The 17,177-nt window shown below is 47.2% G+C and overlaps 1 protein-coding gene across 4 annotated transcripts in view; it reads left to right on the top strand.

Moving 5' to 3' along the window:
• AGL (amylo-alpha-1,6-glucosidase and 4-alpha-glucanotransferase) overlaps positions 1-7,611 on the top strand; it is a 354,506-nt gene extending 346,895 nt beyond the window's left edge. For all 4 annotated transcript variants that reach the window (XM_086954603.1, XM_086954587.1, XM_086954609.1 and 1 more), the window contains exon 34: positions 5,976-7,611. In XM_086954603.1, coding sequence (XP_086810729.1) covers positions 5,976-6,093 — 118 coding nt within the window. In that variant the 3' untranslated portion in view covers positions 6,094-7,611. The remainder of the gene's footprint in view (positions 1-5,975) is intronic.
• Positions 7,612-17,177: the final 9,566 nt, after the last annotated feature.

Raw genomic sequence — 17,177 nt, 5'->3', positions numbered from 1 at the left:
TTAGCACCGCTGCATACCTCATCTACAGTTAATTTATCTACAGTTTATTTATTTTGTATGTCCAAAAACGTTAATATAACTTCTTAGCATGAAAAAAAGTAAAACACCAAGGGGGGGTCATTTACAGCCCCACGGGTGGTCCGCTGAGGCCACTGTGGGAGTGGAGACAAAGCCTCCGCTATCCTAGTGGTAGCCCACCAAGCATTTTCCTGTGAACAGTCACTCTGTTCCTTAATTTCTGACGAAAGCACTTATCTCACTTTCCCATGCTTGCCCCAAATTAAATCTGCCCATACTATAGAGAACAAGTTTAGAGAGCAGAAGCAAGACTTCAGAGGGCTTATATGCATCCTGAAGGCCTCTAAAGAAATGCACCCTATTTTTTTTCACCCTCTCTTCGTTGCCATGTAATATCAAGCCAAAAGTGGATATGGCTGGCCAAAGCACAGATGGTTATGACAGTGTTCAGGAAGACACAAACTCCATTTAGGTCACTCTGATTTTATACACAGCCTTGTATTGTAAGTGTCTGCCTTCCGGCTGCACTGCTGCTTTGTCTTGGGTCCCATATGGTTCCTATTTTTATTGTAGTGCCATAAGGCACCATACAGACTATGTTCACAGCTACTGTCCTGCCACATGTTAGATTCTTCCTCTATCTGTCTTGATCGCTTTGCTTCATTCTTTTTCATGCCTGCTGCTTCCCTTTACCTCCCCTCTCCACCGCCGTGCTGAGTGGTCGCTCCCTAGTCTCCCTGGCGAGACCCGGTATCGTTGTACTGACTACCACAGCCTTTAGCCTGTGCTGCCTTGCTCGCTGCTCCGCATTCATTGATTGTTATCTGCTTACTGGCATTGTGCTGCCCTGCTCGCTGCTCCGCATTTCATTGATTGGATTTCTGCTTTTTAGCATAGTGCTGCCTTGCTCGCTGCTCCGCATTCATTGATTGTTATCTGCTTACTGGCATTGTGCTGCCCTGCTCGCTGCTCCGCATTTCATTGATTGGATTTCTGCTTTTTAGCATAGTGCTGCCCTGCTCGCTGCTCCGCATTTCATTGATTGTACTATTTGCTTACTGGCATTGTGCTGCCCTGCTCGCTGCTCCGCTTTTACTTTATTTGTGATTGGCCAATATCTCTTGAACCTGTGCTCCCCTGATCCGCTCTACCTGCGCAGAGCCTTCCACATTTGGCGCGATTGCCCCCGGCGCTGTTCTCCACCCTCCCCTCCGCTGCCATTTTGGGTGTTGTTGTTTGTGCTCGCTCAAGCCCGCCCCGCCTCCCAGCTGAACCGCCCTCCCACTGACGATATCCAGCGCCTCCATACCTGAAAGCGCTGTGATCCCCTCTCCACCGCCGTGCTGAGTGGTCGCTCCCTAGTCTCCCTGGCGAGACCCGGTATCGTTGTACTGACTACCACAGCCTTTAGCCTGTGCTGCCTTGCTCGCTGTTCCGCATTCATTGATTGTTATCTGCTTACTGGCATTGTGCTGCCCTGCTCGCTGCTCCGCATTTCATTGATTGGATTTCTGCTTTTTAGCATAGTGCTGCCTTGCTCGCTGCTCCGCATTCATTGATTGTTATCTGCTTACTGGCATTGTGCTGCCCTGCTCGCTGCTCCGGATTTCATTGATTGGATTTCTGCTTTTTAGCATAGTGCTGCCCTGCTCGCTGCTCCGCATTTCATTGATTGTACTATTTGCTTACTGGCATTGTGCTGCCCTGCTCGCTGCTCCGCTTTTACTTTATTTGTGATTGGCCAATATCTCTTGAACCTGTGCTCCCCTGATCCGCTCTACCTGCGCAGAGCCTTCCACATTTGGCGCGATTGCCCCCGGCGCTGTTCTCCACCCTCCCCTCCGCTGCCATTTTGGGTGTTGTTGTTTGTGCTCGCTCAAGCCCGCCCCGCCTCCCAGCTGAACCGCCCTCGCCCCTCCCCCTTCCCACCATCCATTTATGACTGTAGCCCATGCGTGCAGCGTTTACGCGCAGCGTTCGCGCCCAATTCGCGCCGAAGGTGCGCCAAAGGTAAGCCCGTCTACGCCCGTCCGCGCCTGGACCGCGCCCAGCGCCAGACCCCCTGCCCCTCGCGCTGCCCAGCCCTCCCGCATTACCTACGATGCCGCCACCCTCCTAGCCCTTAACCCCGGTCGCGCCCCCAACTGCGTCCAAGCCGCTCCTTGACACACCCATGGACCTTTCTCTTGCTACTCCTGCAAATTCATCGGCACCGACAACATCTCCGCTACAACCACACCACAGATTCCCGACCCCAACCACCTACAATGCATCCTTCTCAACACTCGATCGGTCCACAGACACGCCATTGACCTATGGAATCTACTAGACACCATCTCTCCAGACATCGCCTTCCTAACAGAAACATGGATGAACGCTTCCTCCGCCCCAGACATCACCATTGCCATCCCTGAAGACTATAAGATCACACGCAAGGACCGCACCGGCCACACAGGAGGAGGAATCGCTATCGTCCATAAAAAATCAATCCACATCTCAACCAGCTCTGACGTCAACCTCGCCAACTCTGAACACCTTCACTTCCAGATCCACATCGACCCCAAGGCCACACTCAGAGGCACCCTCCTTTACAGACCACCAGGACCCCGCGCAAAATTCAGTGAAGACATCACGGACTTCATCACTCCACACGCGCTCCCCTCCAAAGATTACATCCTTCTGGGAGACCTCAACTTTCACCTTGAAAAGAACAACGACCGCAACACCACCACCCTCTTGGACAACCTCGCCAACCTCGGACTTAAACAACTGGTCACTTCCCCCACCCACATCGCAGGTCCCACACTCGACCCCATCTTCACCTCCAGCAATCATGTCTCCTTCAGCCACACTACAGATCTCCTCTGGACTGACCACAGCTGCGTTCACTTCACCTACAACAAGCCGAAACCCACCAACCACCTCCAACCAACTCTGCAAAGAAACTGGAACAAAATCACCATCGACCAGATCTCCTCATCGCCCCTTCTAAACACCCCAGCCCACTCTTCTAACCCAGACCAAGCCGCCGCCAACTTCACCCTATGGTTATCCAACACCGCCGACATCCTAGCACCACTGAAAAAACGTCAACGCAAACCTGGCAGCAAGAAGGCCTCATGGTTCAACGATGATCCTAAGAAGTCCAAGAAACTCTGCCGCTCCCTTGAAAAGGCCTGGAAAAAAGACCCAACCACTAGCACCAAGGACGCCTTCAAAAACGCCACCCGCACACACCACCAACTAATCAGAAAGGCCAAGAAAACAGCATTCAAGGATCGACTAGACAACAACGCCCACAACAGCAAGGAACTTTTCAACATCGTCAAGGAATTTACCAACCCCTCGGCCAACTCCAACGACATCACCCCTTCTCAAGCCCTCTGCGACTCCCTGGCTCTATTCTTCCACAACAAAATTGCAGACATCCACAACAGCTTCGACAACCAACCCGGAGACCAACCCACCCAACCATATGCTGAACATTCTCCCCCCTTGAACACTCTTAACGACTGGAACCCAATCTCCACTGAGGACACCATCCGCCTGATGAACTCTATCCACTCAGGATCCCCCACAGACCCATGTCCTCACCACATCTTCAACAAAGCAGACTCCGTCATAGCACCGCACCTCCGAGACGTCATCAACTGCTCCTTCAACTCCGCCACCTTCCCGGAAAGCTGGAAACACGCTGAACTCACCGCCCTTCTGAAAAAACCCACAGCGGACCCCACCGAACTCAAAAATTACCGCCCCATATCGCTCCTTCCTTTCCCAGCCAAAGTCATCGAGAAAGCTGTCAACAACCAACTCGCCGCTTTCCTCGAAGCCAACAAATCCCTCGACTCCTCACAATCTGGCTTCCGAGCAAAACACAGCACTGAGACCGCCCTCATCGCAGCAACAGACGACATTCGAACTCTACTGGACAATGGAGACACAGTCGCCCTCATCCTCCTCGACCTCTCTGCAGCCTTCGACACAGTCTGCCACAGCACCCTTTTACAACGCCTCAGAAACATCGGAATACAAGGAAAAGCACTTGAATGGATCACCTCGTTCCTCACCGGAAGAACCCAGAGAGTCCGCCTTCCACCATTCAAATCCGAGGCCACTGAATTCATCTGTGGCGTACCACAAGGATCCTCACTCAGTCCCACCCTCTTCAACGTATACATGAGCCCCCTTGCGGCCATCGCTCGCCAACACAACCTCAACATCATCTCCTACGCGGATGACACTCAACTGATCCTTTCTCTCACCAATGACCCCAGCACCGCCAAAACAAACCTACACGAAGGAATGAAAGAAGTTGCCGAATGGATGAAACAAAGCCGTCTGAAACTGAACTCAGATAAAACAGAAGTCCTCATCTTAGGTACATCCCCCTCTGCATGGGACGACTCTTGGTGGCCGGAAGCCCTTGGAAAAGCACCCATCCCGACAGACCACGCACGGAACCTAGGCGTTATCCTGGACTCTTCACTCTCAATGAACAGACAAGTCAACGCCGTATCCTCATCCTGCTTCAACATTCTTCGCATGCTCAAAAAAACATTTCGCTGGATCCCCACCGAAACCAGAAAAACAGTCACCCATGCTCTGGTCACGAGCCAACTGGACTACGGAAACACCCTCTACGCAGGTACTACCGCTAAACTCCAGAAGAAACTCCAACAAATCCAAAACGCCTCAGCCAGGATCATATTAGACATCCCGCGTAACGAACACATCTCTGGCCACCTGAAAGACCTCCACTGGCTACCCGTCAATAAGAGGATCACTTTCCGACTGCTAACCCACGCACACAAATCACTCTACGACATCGGACCAGAATGCCTCAACTCACGACTGTCCTTCTACACCCCCTCCCGCCAACTACGTTCTTCCAGCCAAGCCCTCGCCACTGTACCCCGCATCAACAAGACCACCATGGGAGGCAGATCCTTCTCATACCTGGCAGCTAAAACATGGAACTCACTCCCCACCTACCTTCGCCTTACCCAGAACCACCTAGCTTTTAGAAAGCAACTTAAAACGTGGATATTTGACAAGTAATCCTCCTCCCCTCCCTAAGCGCCTTGAGACCCTCTGGATATGTAGTGCGCTATATAAATTCTCTGACTTGACTTGACTTGACTTGACTTTACCTAACCTCTTTCTGTTCTGCCATATTGGGCATCCACCTAGCTCCCAATCCCAATTTGTATGTCCCCAACACCCAAAAAGATTGAAGCAAGAATGTTGTGCTCAGCAGAGTAGGGAGAATGATAAGGAGCAGGGATTTATTCAGAGTATATACTTTTTTCTTTTCCCATCCACTCTAAATCCTCTTGCATCCTTCACAACTTTGTATCACTCAGTCTTCCAATTTGGGAGTTGGATTCCTTGATGTGGAATTTCAGCTTGCTGAGCCAGCAGACTCAACTATACCTAACGAATTGGGTACATCCGGATTAAGGGGGTTGCTTTCTGGTGTAGGAGGGAGTTTTTCTGACAGTGTTGGATGGACTCCGTTAGTGTAGAGCAGTATTGATTTCAGTGTTGCTAGGCTGTTCTGCAATAGGGATGATGTGCTAGAACATGATGAAATATAAATGTAAATGGAATTTCCAGAGGTTAGGAAGCATTGATTCAAGCTCTTCAAACCATTCCTTATTATCAGCAGTACCATAAGCTGTGAAAATATTTTAAGGTCCTAGCTAGTAGATATACCCATGATTGAATTCCCCCCTATAAATGGTGCAGTTTAGTTGCAAGTGGTGCATAGAGAAAGAAGTTGACCATCAGTATTTGGTGTGGGAGAAGTCACATATAGAAATATTTCCTTTTTATTTGCCTGCTTAGCACTGACAAACTTGTTTTGTTATCCTGATTCTTCGGTAAGGTAGCAAATAAAAAATATAATGAACTGTACAGTAGGTTGATGCATCTGATTTGTTTTTTTCTTTTAGATCCTCGTGGAAAGGTCTTCCAGAGCTCACCAATGAAAATGGACAATATTGCTCTTTTAGCTGCGAGACACAGGCGTGGTCCATAGCTACAGTACTCGAGGTTCTCTATGACTTGTAAAATGGTTATTAATCATTGTCACCTGTGCTGTCTTATGTATTAAAGTGAAATAAATGAATATTCTGCTTTGATTGCACTTTCACGATTATATAAGATATTCAGAATTTAAGAATAGTCAACCGAACAAGCACATTAAAAACTTTCTCATATCCTGCTTTGTGTTCATCAAAATGATTGTTGCTTTTGACATGCACTCTTTTCGATGTACAGATTAAGTGTGTTTTTTTTCAAGTTTTTTAAACACTTACTTGTATAAAGTGAAGAAAGATGATGTGAAGAATTAGGATTGATTGTATGATGTAAACATGAACATCTTTTACGACAATATTTTGACATTTTACTTAATTATGTTTTATTCATCCACCTAAGTCTTTTAGAGCCGCATAAAATGATGGGTTGCGAAAAGAGATTCAATGCGTGCACCAGCATATGCCTGCACATGTGCGTGACATCAACACCTTACACTGATCTTTTCCAAGCTGCCATTGTACAGGAAGTGTACTTTTCCATTGGTACGGATCGTGTAGTTCAGCAACAGCAGCCTCGTATATATACTAACAGCACATTCATAGCAATTTTATTGTTCATCTCTCAGTGTTCTAGTCATCTCATGTGTTAATTGCGATTACAAGGCACATAGAGGCAAATGAAAGTTAGAATCTTAGTGCATGACTTTTGGAAGTGTGTAAGAGGTACACGCTTCGGTGATGGTACTTCCCCTCGACTTTGTCTCTTTTTGATCTTTGGAAAATACCATATTTTAGATAATTTTAAAATAAAATAAATGAGGAATTCAGTTTACTCAGGTTAGATTGATTGATCATGAGACCTCGATTAAAATATACATTGTTTTGCACATCACTTATTTGGTATCTGAAAGTGTGGATTCTTTAGTGTAGGTTTCTTTTGACTTTTGTTCATGTTTTAAATGTTTTCGATTACCCCAATACAGATTTTATGTACAGAACCTGTATAGACATAGATTAATTATAGGGAAGAAACAGAACTGAAAAGAATAATACTTGTTGAACCATATTTAGTGAGCAGTTTGCTACTGACCTTATGAACACAGTTATTACAAAGTGTGTTTAGGAGATAAAACAGTAGTCTAAGTACTGTGTGATATATGTTTCTTTACAGATGGGAATTCATTTTCTCTACACCTTCGTAGACATCTGGCCCTACTGTTCAAATTGTTCTTTCTTACCATTATGAAAGATACAACCTACATTTAACTATTAAACACTGTATTCACTTGTTTGCCATAATGTGTATATTGTACTCTGACCTACAATATTATCTAAAATTTCATTTGCACTTACACAGTGGCCAAAAATGGCATTCAGAAATATGTCTTGGAAATTAATTGTATTTGCCATGCATGTGGTAGATGTATAAGCAAACAGTTGCACGTACAATTCACAATTCTATGTTTACACTTAACTATTTACAGAGAATATGATGTCCATCATGCCATTGTTTGTCTGTGAAAGACACAGAATAAAATATGTCAACACATTTTGTTTTGGATATTTTGTTTATGAGCTAGCATGCATGGTTGTAATTCTTTTCTGCGCTGCACAATTAAACCCCACAGGCTGTTTTGGTTCACAAGGTTTTCGCAGATTAGCTAAACTGAAGCACATACAGGTTTAGCTATTCCACTGTTCGTATGTGTGAGTGTTGGGAGGGTTGTTGTTTTAACTTTGTATGGAATGCAAAGATAATGTTTTCAAAATATTCAAATTTGCCATTTCTGTGCTTCGTCTTATAGTTCAAATCAAATCAAATTCCTTTTTTCGGCATTTAGAAAATACCATAAAAGTACATAATAACAATTAAAAAATATTAAAAACAATTCAATTCATAACATTTCATTTTTCAAGGGTGACTTGATTAACAGGCATGACAATCAACTACTCCCGCTCGAATTCCTAATCCTGACCCCCATTTTGATAAAATTCATAATACAGAACAGGTTATGTGCATTGTTAGCCTTTTACAGGAACAATAAAGCTACCTTGGCGTGTTTGAACTTTACTCTTTTCAAGATTCCCACAAGGTACTTACGCCTGGGTAGACTATAAAATGGACATAATAAAACAAAATGAAGGGTATTCTGCGGAGACCTATTGTCGCAGCCGCAGGTACCCTTCTGTTCAACCGTTAATGTAAAACCTGGGGGGTCCGCCAGTAAATGATGTAAAAGGTTGAACCTAAAACAAGTCATAAAAAATCTATCCTGTGCGTTATGGGTCAGTCAGAGGTAGGGTTCCATTACACTTTCGCTTTTCAAAAGACAATAGGCAGTGACTGTAGGTTTGCTTTCTTCAATAGTCACCCTACGTAGAGTTATCCATTCCCCATACATCTTCTTAACTCTCATTTTGTCCTGAGATGTAATTGCTTCGAGATTAGTAAAAAGATTCTTACAACCGATGCCCTCTAGTGTGCCCTTTACATATTTTAACCAGGGAATACATCTCCCTTTATCCCTTTTCAGACAATCTGTGATAATTTGTCTGCTTAAGTTAGCCTCCAGGTTAGACCAGATCTTCACCCAGGCCAAAAGTGGCCTGACCTTGATTTTGTCTTCAATGTAGGCTTCTCCAAGTTCTTCGTGTATGATATAGGCAGGAGTACTATGTGGGACTTTAAGAATCCTTCTGAAAAATGTATTTTCCTCCGCCTGTATCTGTTGGATGTTTACAAAGTCCCAAACTTCTGCCCCGTAGGATGTTTTGGAACAGGCAAATTGATCTGTACAAATTCATAACCTGCTCCGGAGACCATCTGCCCAACCTGCGACCATAGCTCATTATAGCCCCGGTTGAGGCCACCAGTTTTTAGCAGTGTTTTTCCACAAGAAGTCTGAATTATAACAGCCCATCAAATAATAAACCTAAGTAGGAGAAGGACTGAACCTGACCTATTTTGTGGGTGCCTATCTTGTAGGAGAACTTCTTGTCAGGTCTGGCCCCCGCAAGCATGACATAGGATTTGTCCATATTAGCAGATAAGTCAATGGTATTCATAAAACTGACAAATCCATCAATCAGCCTCTGTAGCCCCCCTCGGTGTTCGGGCTAACAACACCGCATTGCCCGCGTAAAGCAGGACGGGGGACTGGACGGCTGCCTACTTGCGGGGAGTCTACTCCTAGTTTACATAATTTGCTATTTAGGTTATTAATGTAAAGGGAAAATAAAAAAGGCGCTAACATGCAACCCTGCCGCACGCCGCTATTACATGGGAATGGAGAAGTCCTGCCTCCCTCTGAGTTGAAACGAACTGAGGAAGTATTGTTCCAATGTAAGGCTTTAAGGATGTTAACTAGGTCCTGGTCCACCCCTAGGCTTATCATCAGGGCCCATAGCTTCTCTCTGTTCACGTGGTCGAATGCCGCAGAGAGGTCCATGAACTCCAGGTAAACCGCCTCCTTGCTGGCTATGGTGTACTTGGCAATCAGCAAGGAGAGGTTAAGGCATTGGTCCGTGGTGGACCTTCCCTCCCTAAACCCATATTGGGTGTCCGTTAATATCTCGTGGGTATCTGTCCATTCTGTAAGGCGATTTAGGATGACACGCCCCAACACCTTCGCCGTGACATCAATCAAGGATATCGGGCGATAGCATTGGGGGTCATCCCTGTTCCTTTTTTTGTATATCGGGACTATTGTCGCAGGTGACCAAGAGCGTGGCCGGCCAGCTTCCACTGCCGCGTTCAGGACCCTCGCAAGAATAGGAACCCACAGCTCTACCTTGGTGAGATATAGATCTGGGGGTATGCCGTCAGGGCCAGGCTCTTTATTTTTGGTTAGGCCTAAAATGGCCCCTTCCACTTATCTCAAGGTGATCTCAATCCTTGCTGTGCTACTAAGTCCATACCCCTCATCATAGTTAGTTTCGCCCGTATGGTTGTATAGGTTTTTAAAATGAGAATACCTTTGCTCAGGCAAAATGGTGCTAGAGATCTGTGGGGTGTTTGAGTCCTGGAAACCAGGTTTATTTATAATTTTCCAGAACTCCGTCGAGACTCTTCTGTCCGCCGCCTCCCTTAAGTCCTCCCAGGCATGGGTTTGGAGGCTAAATTTACGATTTTTAGGTGCTTTCTTGTATACCAGCCTGCATTGGGCAATGTGTGACTTGTCCCTAGGTGTTAATTTTAGGCTGGCTTTTAACTCTTTGTGTGCATGTGAACACTCTTTGTCAAACCATCTAGGGGTGGCGGTGAACTCCCATTATTAGGGGACTGTAATAATCCTTCGATGAGATGTGCCAACTCCCCGAAAGCGACTACCACAGCCGCCCCCTCGATAGTGGGGTCGAGGCATACGTTGAGTGCATCTGCCCCTGTGGTTATTAAAGATTTGTAAAAGGTGTCCCCGTCTATTTTGGCCCATCTAAGTCTCCTCCCCTGCGCTGTTGCGTTCTCTGCTAAACCAACACCTCGTGGGGCATTTTTGATGGTTGGGCCTATTGATCTAGTACAAGAGGGTTATGGTCACTATATATGCTCCATTCTATGTCTACTCGTTTGACCCATATTTTAAGTATACAAGAGACCATGATGTAATCGATATAGGAGCGACAGCCTCTTCCCTTAAAGGTGGGATTAATTTCACCTCCACTTCCCATTTCCACCAAATCCATGGTGTGGACCAGATTGTGACCTTTCAACACCCTATCTAGGTCTATCCCGTCGGGTGAATGTGAAAAGTGCGGCCCTTTCTCCACTGTGCAATGAGACCAGTCCTTGTTAAGTGGTCTTAAATTCGCGCAGAGGTGACAATTAAAATGACACACTAGGACTTGGGACGGTGCTGTTGCTGACTTAACTATCATCGACTGGGTGTTTAGGCAAGAGTCTAATTCCTTTAGTGAGTTACCCTTCCCATTAGCTCCCACAGGCTTATACCAGTTAATCAGGGTGATGTTTAAATCTTTAGAGCGAAAGCCCATGGCCTGCATATTGTGTGTTGGCCAGTTAAAATTTGACCAAACCCCTTTTATCTTAAGGTCCACATATATGATGAGCCCACCCATGGCTCTCCCTGATGCTGATTTTAGGGCCGGGGCTGAAAAACACTTATACCCCTCCAAGAATAGAAGGTTGGGGTCAATCGCCCAGGTCTCCTAGAGACATATCACGTGAAACCCTGTAATGTATTGTCTTCATTCCGGCTCCTCGTGTTTAGCTGCTAGACCTGCTATGTTCCAGGAAAGCAATTTTAACCCATCCTGCCTATCGGGCCTCTTTGCTGGGGATATGATGGATTCAGTACTTACAATCCTATCAATTGCCGCAGTGTTATTCAATTCGGCTAGGCTAAATAATGTTATTGATTCGTTACTTACAGCTCTACTGTCAGGCCCCGTTATTTCTATTTCTACTACGGGCTTGACTTGTGGACTTTCAGCTGTGATTACCCGCTGGTCGGCCACTCTCTGTGCTGTCTCGCGCCCCCCTTGTCGGGTTAGAGATGTAATGTCTTGTACAGAGCTATTATCCCTGCCCTGACTCTGCTCAGTGCTTGTGTCTGACCATAGTCAGTCCAGTTCTTCTATGGATGACAAAGGGTCAAATCTATTCTGAAGGTCAATCGCTCCCCGGTTCCTCATAGCTGCATTTAGGGGTCTTCGAGAATGCCCGACCAGGTTCCATTCCCTGCAGTTTTGTCCATCTGAGGCGCGCCCCCAGTTATAATTCCCCCTAGGATAGAAAGAGCTCAAGGGCATAGATATGATGTTACTTGCGTCTGTAGTTGGGCGCCACCTCAGTATCTGGTCAACAACCTGCTTATTAAAAAAATTCACCACCACACAGTCCCCGATGTGGTCCTTAGGCCTGCTTCCCACCCAGTTCTCCCTGCGTACCATTAGTATTTCCCCCTGTTCGTTGCCTGCCAAGGGTCTACATTTGTTTAGACACCAAATTGTACCTGGCGGTCACAAGAATTTGTTATTCACCAGGAATCACAGCACAAATACGATGCAACCAACACCAGTGGGAACACACCATGCAAACTAATATGTGTTATTTGGCCCAGTAGAGGCTCAAGGACGAGTGGAAAAAATTCCCATCAGAAGCCACGCTGTACTGCCCTCATTTACATCATTTGGGTTCTCCTCGCCCAGGAGACAAAACAATGCGGCGGGTCAAATATTACCGTAACCGAAAGAAATGTGAGAGGGGAGTATTGGTGTTGAGGTGGCGACTGAAAAAAGCAGTGTGAAGTGATAAAGTGATGATAGTGAGTGATTATAAAATTAGGTAAACCGGGTAGAAAAAATAGTTTATTAGTGTCTCCCAGTTCCTAATATTAAAATAAGTGCAAGAGCGGATTCAAAATAATATCCGCAGTCAGTAGTGGTCAACATGTTTCTGCATTTGAAGAAAAAAGTTTCCATGCATTCTTCAGGACCAGTTCTATAAAAACTACTGCTTTTGTGAAAGAATAATAAATAAAACAGATATCACCTGAAAGAATCCAGGTTGTGTGCTCAACCATGTACTGTTTATGCACCGCATCATGAGCATAGGATCCACCATGAAAAACAAAGACAAACAAGACAAACAAGAGAACATGAAGATATCATATTCCCACAGTTTTCTGATACATAGTCAGGTTAAATCTTAAATTCATGACGCCCTAAGTCGCACATATTAGGACATAAGTTCCATTTAGCACTCACCCATAAACGATGGTTGAGGAGCTTCACCCCACCTGGCTACTGCTCAGGTATGAGGAGCACCGCTCTAGAGTAGAAAAATTGAATTGAAAGAAAAGAGGCAACCATGACTTGATTAGAAATAGCCAGGTACAATTTGGTGTCTTGACTTTGTTTGGGGCGTGTACTTGGGTAGTCGTTAAACTTGCCCTCAGACCCTCTTCTCTATCGTTTTTGTGTATGTCTACATTTGTTTAAACAGAACATGGTCTTATTTTTGAGCTCACCATATGTCTCTATCTGATCTGGTTTCAACTCCGGGACTCCTGTTAGAATGATCACATAAGGGGCTGCGTCAGGAGGTAGGTTAAGGGTTACTGAAGTATTGGAATGTGCACTGTTGTTAAATTTTTCTGGTTGGCACTTAGTCATGGGTGGAGGCGAAGATTGTCAGTGGATCATAACTGGATGGATGCTTTTTGGGGCTCCCTGGGTGACTCCACCAGTAATGGCGGTGGGAACCGGGGGAACCTGTGTTGAGCCTGATGGTAGTGTGCTCAAAAGGGTTGGGGGATCTGTCACAGTGATGTTTTGATCGTTTTGGGCAAGGCTTGTTGGTGGCATATCTGGGCTGGTGCTGGTGGCCTCCTCCCCTATGATGTTATTTCGGGGTGGGTGGCTGGGTCCACCAGCCAAACCCTTTGTTTTTATCAGGGTCACCACCTTGTCCAGCCTGCTAAGAATTATTTTGGTTTAGTTGGCGACAAGTTGCTCTATGTGGTTCTGTAAGTCGGATATGAGTAGAGCTACCCACATAGGAGGCACTTGTGTGTTTAATTCATCTCCTACATGGGTTATCAAACGGAACCTTGTTTGGGGTGACCCTCTTCCTCCATGTTTTTTTACCATTGGTTTTCCTAATCTTGCTGGATTGTGGTGTTTCGCCCCTTGTTGAAGTCTCCTGTACAAAAGAGGACCCCTCTTGAGCACAGGGGATGTCAAATATCCCGAGATCTGGTGAGGCATGTAATAGGGGTGCTTGCGCCTCTGGGTCCTGTTGTTGAGTGGTGAGATCAATCTGGGGAGTTAGTAAATAGCGACTCTCCGTATGCTCTATCTCATTTGCTACCTCCCCTAGTGCTTTGCGCAACATTCTATCAATGGCAGTTGGTTTATCCCGGGTAGGGGCCGGGGCTCCTTTAGGCTTGCTATTTCTTTTTTCTAGATCTGGGGGGTGCACTTAGGGTGCCTGGCAGACCTGGTTTGGACCGCACTAGCCATATTGTTAAAAACAGACAAAGAAGGGGGTTCCCCGTGGGTAGCTTTAGGATATGGGCAGGTAGTAGGGGGGGAGAGACCAATTTAAATAGAAAGAAAGGACATCCTGCCTCGGGATATAAAGGCCCCAGCTAGAGGGTCCAACAGATATGTGTGAAGGGGTGATTAACCTAGGAGCTGACACTACACATAACAATCACATGGTCAAACCAAATAGACTGTACAGTTCATGTTAGAAATATATATATTTTTATTTTTTTAAGGATGGCAAGGATATAAACATTAAATATAATTTTCGTATCACAAATACATTTAGATCATAAATAAGACATACATAGATATCTATGTATGTCTTATTTATGATCTAAATGTATTTGTGATACGAAAATTATATTTAATGTTTATATCCTTGCCATCCTTAATATCCCGAGGCAGGGTGTCCTTTCTTTCTATTTAAATATTGTTAAAAACAACCAGTCTGTGTGTTTCAGAAGAGCGGTCCAAAGTACCAAAGCACTACCCCCACCACAGGTCGAACAATTGCAGCCACGACTGCCACTCCCAAGCGTCTCTAGCCCCAGATGCAGTTCAGCATTCACCCCTCACGGATAAATAGACAAACTCCCACCTTCTACTGACCAGGTTCAGTGTCTCAGTATTCTCTGTTCAGTTCTGGGGCATGAGATGATAAGGAGTAGGGCCCGGCCCGGCCTCTACCGGCCCCGGACGGCCACAGACGGTCCCGCCCTTGTCCCGGGCTTCTCCCAGCGTTGCCTGTGCGCGTCCCGCGGGGCGGGAGGTGTTTCCTTCTCCTAATGCGTCTCCGGGCGCGTTGGTGACGTTGCTGCCGCTGCGCCGGACCCGGGGCTGCTGGGAGTTTTAGTTTGCCCGCTGCTAGTGGGTCCGGCGTGCTCGCCCTGTAGCCGTTTCCCTCACGGCGCGGTGCAGGGGGAAGGAGGAAATGCCGTTTCCCTCACGGCGGGGGAAGGAAAGCAGGTAAGTCAGCCGTTCCCCTCACAGCGCGGTGATGATAGCCTGTTGTGAGTCTTATAGTTCTCTGGAACAATCCTGCCCAACTTCCATCAGCAGACATTTTTTTCTCATACATTTTATTCTGATAGAGACATCTAGCTGCAGATTCCTTAACTTAGAATATCCCCAGGCGTCAGACCAGGTCCAGAAAACTTTTTGCAGCAGCACCTCTGTGCGCCGGGGGACGGCCCCGCATGGCTCCGCCCTGTCGTCGACGTGACGTCAGCGGAGCCATATAAGCCCCCCCAGGCGAGCTAATGTCAGTTTTTCTTCTTTTCCGCGTCCAGGAAAAGCAGCGGTTCCTTTGCCTGTTTGCAGGCCCTCTCTACGCCTTCGGCGTCACGGAACAGTGTGCGATGCCTTCGGGCTTCAAAGCGTGTGCGGCCTGTACTTGGCAGATGTCTGTCACAGATCCTCACGCGATATGTATGTGTTGCCTGAGAGTGCACCACGACTGAAGAGTGCGACGCTTGTCGGCTGATGAAACCAGAGTCCCTGAGGGAGCGTCGTATGAAGCTGCTGGCCACCCGGACGTCAGGTCCTGCGCCTTCACACTGCTGAGCTCCTTCTCGGGATCGGGCCCGGTAACGGGGTCATTGCTGCAGACTTCGTTAAGAGACAGATAAGCACAAGCATAATTCACGGAGGTCGTCCTTCCGTAATCGTGACACTGGGGCCCGCTGCTCTCGGTCTTTGCCAAACACAGACGCCCAGGAGTCGGTTCCCCCATACCCACCCTTTCCGAGTGTCGGAGCAACTCGGACCTAGATGGAGGCCTATTCAAAGGCTTTCCAGTCTTTCTTCGGGTCACCTCCTCTCTCTGGTGCGCCTTCGGGTCCCACAGAGGAGATAGACACTCATGTCGGGTCTTCGCCGGCGGATTCGTACTCTTTCCCGGCTGTCTGCCTCAACTCCGGTTCTGGAGTCTATACAACATCGGGACACGGCCCGGAGGGGCATCCCAGTTGTCCGTCAAGCCCACCCGTCCGGTCAATGCATAGCCCTGTGCTGCTTCCTGCGCTGACGTCTGCTGCGCCACTGAGTTTGATGCCTTGTCGACCTCTTTACTCCCTGCAGGTGGAGGTCGAGTCAACGCCGGTCCACACCCAGACCGAGTCCCCTCTGGAAGTTCATGACGTCGATGCAACTCTGTCTTGGCCGGTACCAGCGTCAACAGCTCCTCTGTTACAGGAGGATGAAATCCCTCTGGACTCACCATGCCCAGGGTCGTTTTGGTGCCCCTTGGTGTAGGTGCCTAGCATTCCATGGCCTTTGCATCAGTCTCAGGCTCCTCCACCTTTATTGTCTGGTGGACGAGTTAGCGACCAACCTTCCCCGACCAATGGTTTATTGTCGCCCCCCCAGAATGGCGACAGAGGCTCTTGCTGCTTTCGCTAGGGCTCTTCACAGGGTTGTGGATATTCTTCAATTGCAGCTCCCTGTGGTTTACCTGCCCTCTGATCCTGTACTAGATCTCCTCAACCTAGAGCCTGTGGATGTGGATCCTTTGCTGCCCTTTGATGGGTCTTTGTTTGACATCCTGCTTGGTACCTGAGCACGATTTAGAAAAGGGGGTGGTGATGAACAGAGTGTCTGAATTGAGCAGACCACTCTTACCCAGTCCAAAGATCAGGGCTTGATCCATCACCGTTATTTATCTCACTGCCCCATCCCAGCTCAGAACCTGGCTATATGCAAATCAGTCTGTCCCTGGCCCAGTGCATCATGGGAACAGGGCAGACTGAACTACCAAGCCAATTCTTCACCAGAAAGGAGACAAGCTACCGGGGACCGGTTTCTGGCATTTCAGCCGTCTTCGGCCCGGCTTGCTTGAATCCTGATGGAGCAGTGAGAAAGGGACTCATGTCTGAGTATACCCTGCCACACCTATAGTGGCCAAAATTGATTTAGAAAAGGGGGTGGTGATGAACAGAGTGTCTGAATTGAGCAGACCACTCTTACCCAGTCCAAAGATCAGGGCTTGATCCATCACCGTTATTTATCTCACTGCCCCATCCCAGCTCAGAACCTGGCTATATGCAAATCAGTCTATCCCTGGCCCAGTGCATCATGGGAACAGGGCAGACTGAACTACCAAGCCAA

This window comes from Lissotriton vulgaris, chromosome 1_1 (assembly GCF_964263255.1).
Source record: "Lissotriton vulgaris chromosome 1_1, aLisVul1.2, whole genome shotgun sequence".
In the NCBI taxonomy this organism is placed as follows: Eukaryota; Metazoa; Chordata; class Amphibia; order Caudata; family Salamandridae; genus Lissotriton; species Lissotriton vulgaris.
The sequence above is the reverse complement of the archived record's forward strand: the minus strand, read 5'-3'. Positions and strand labels throughout refer to the sequence as shown.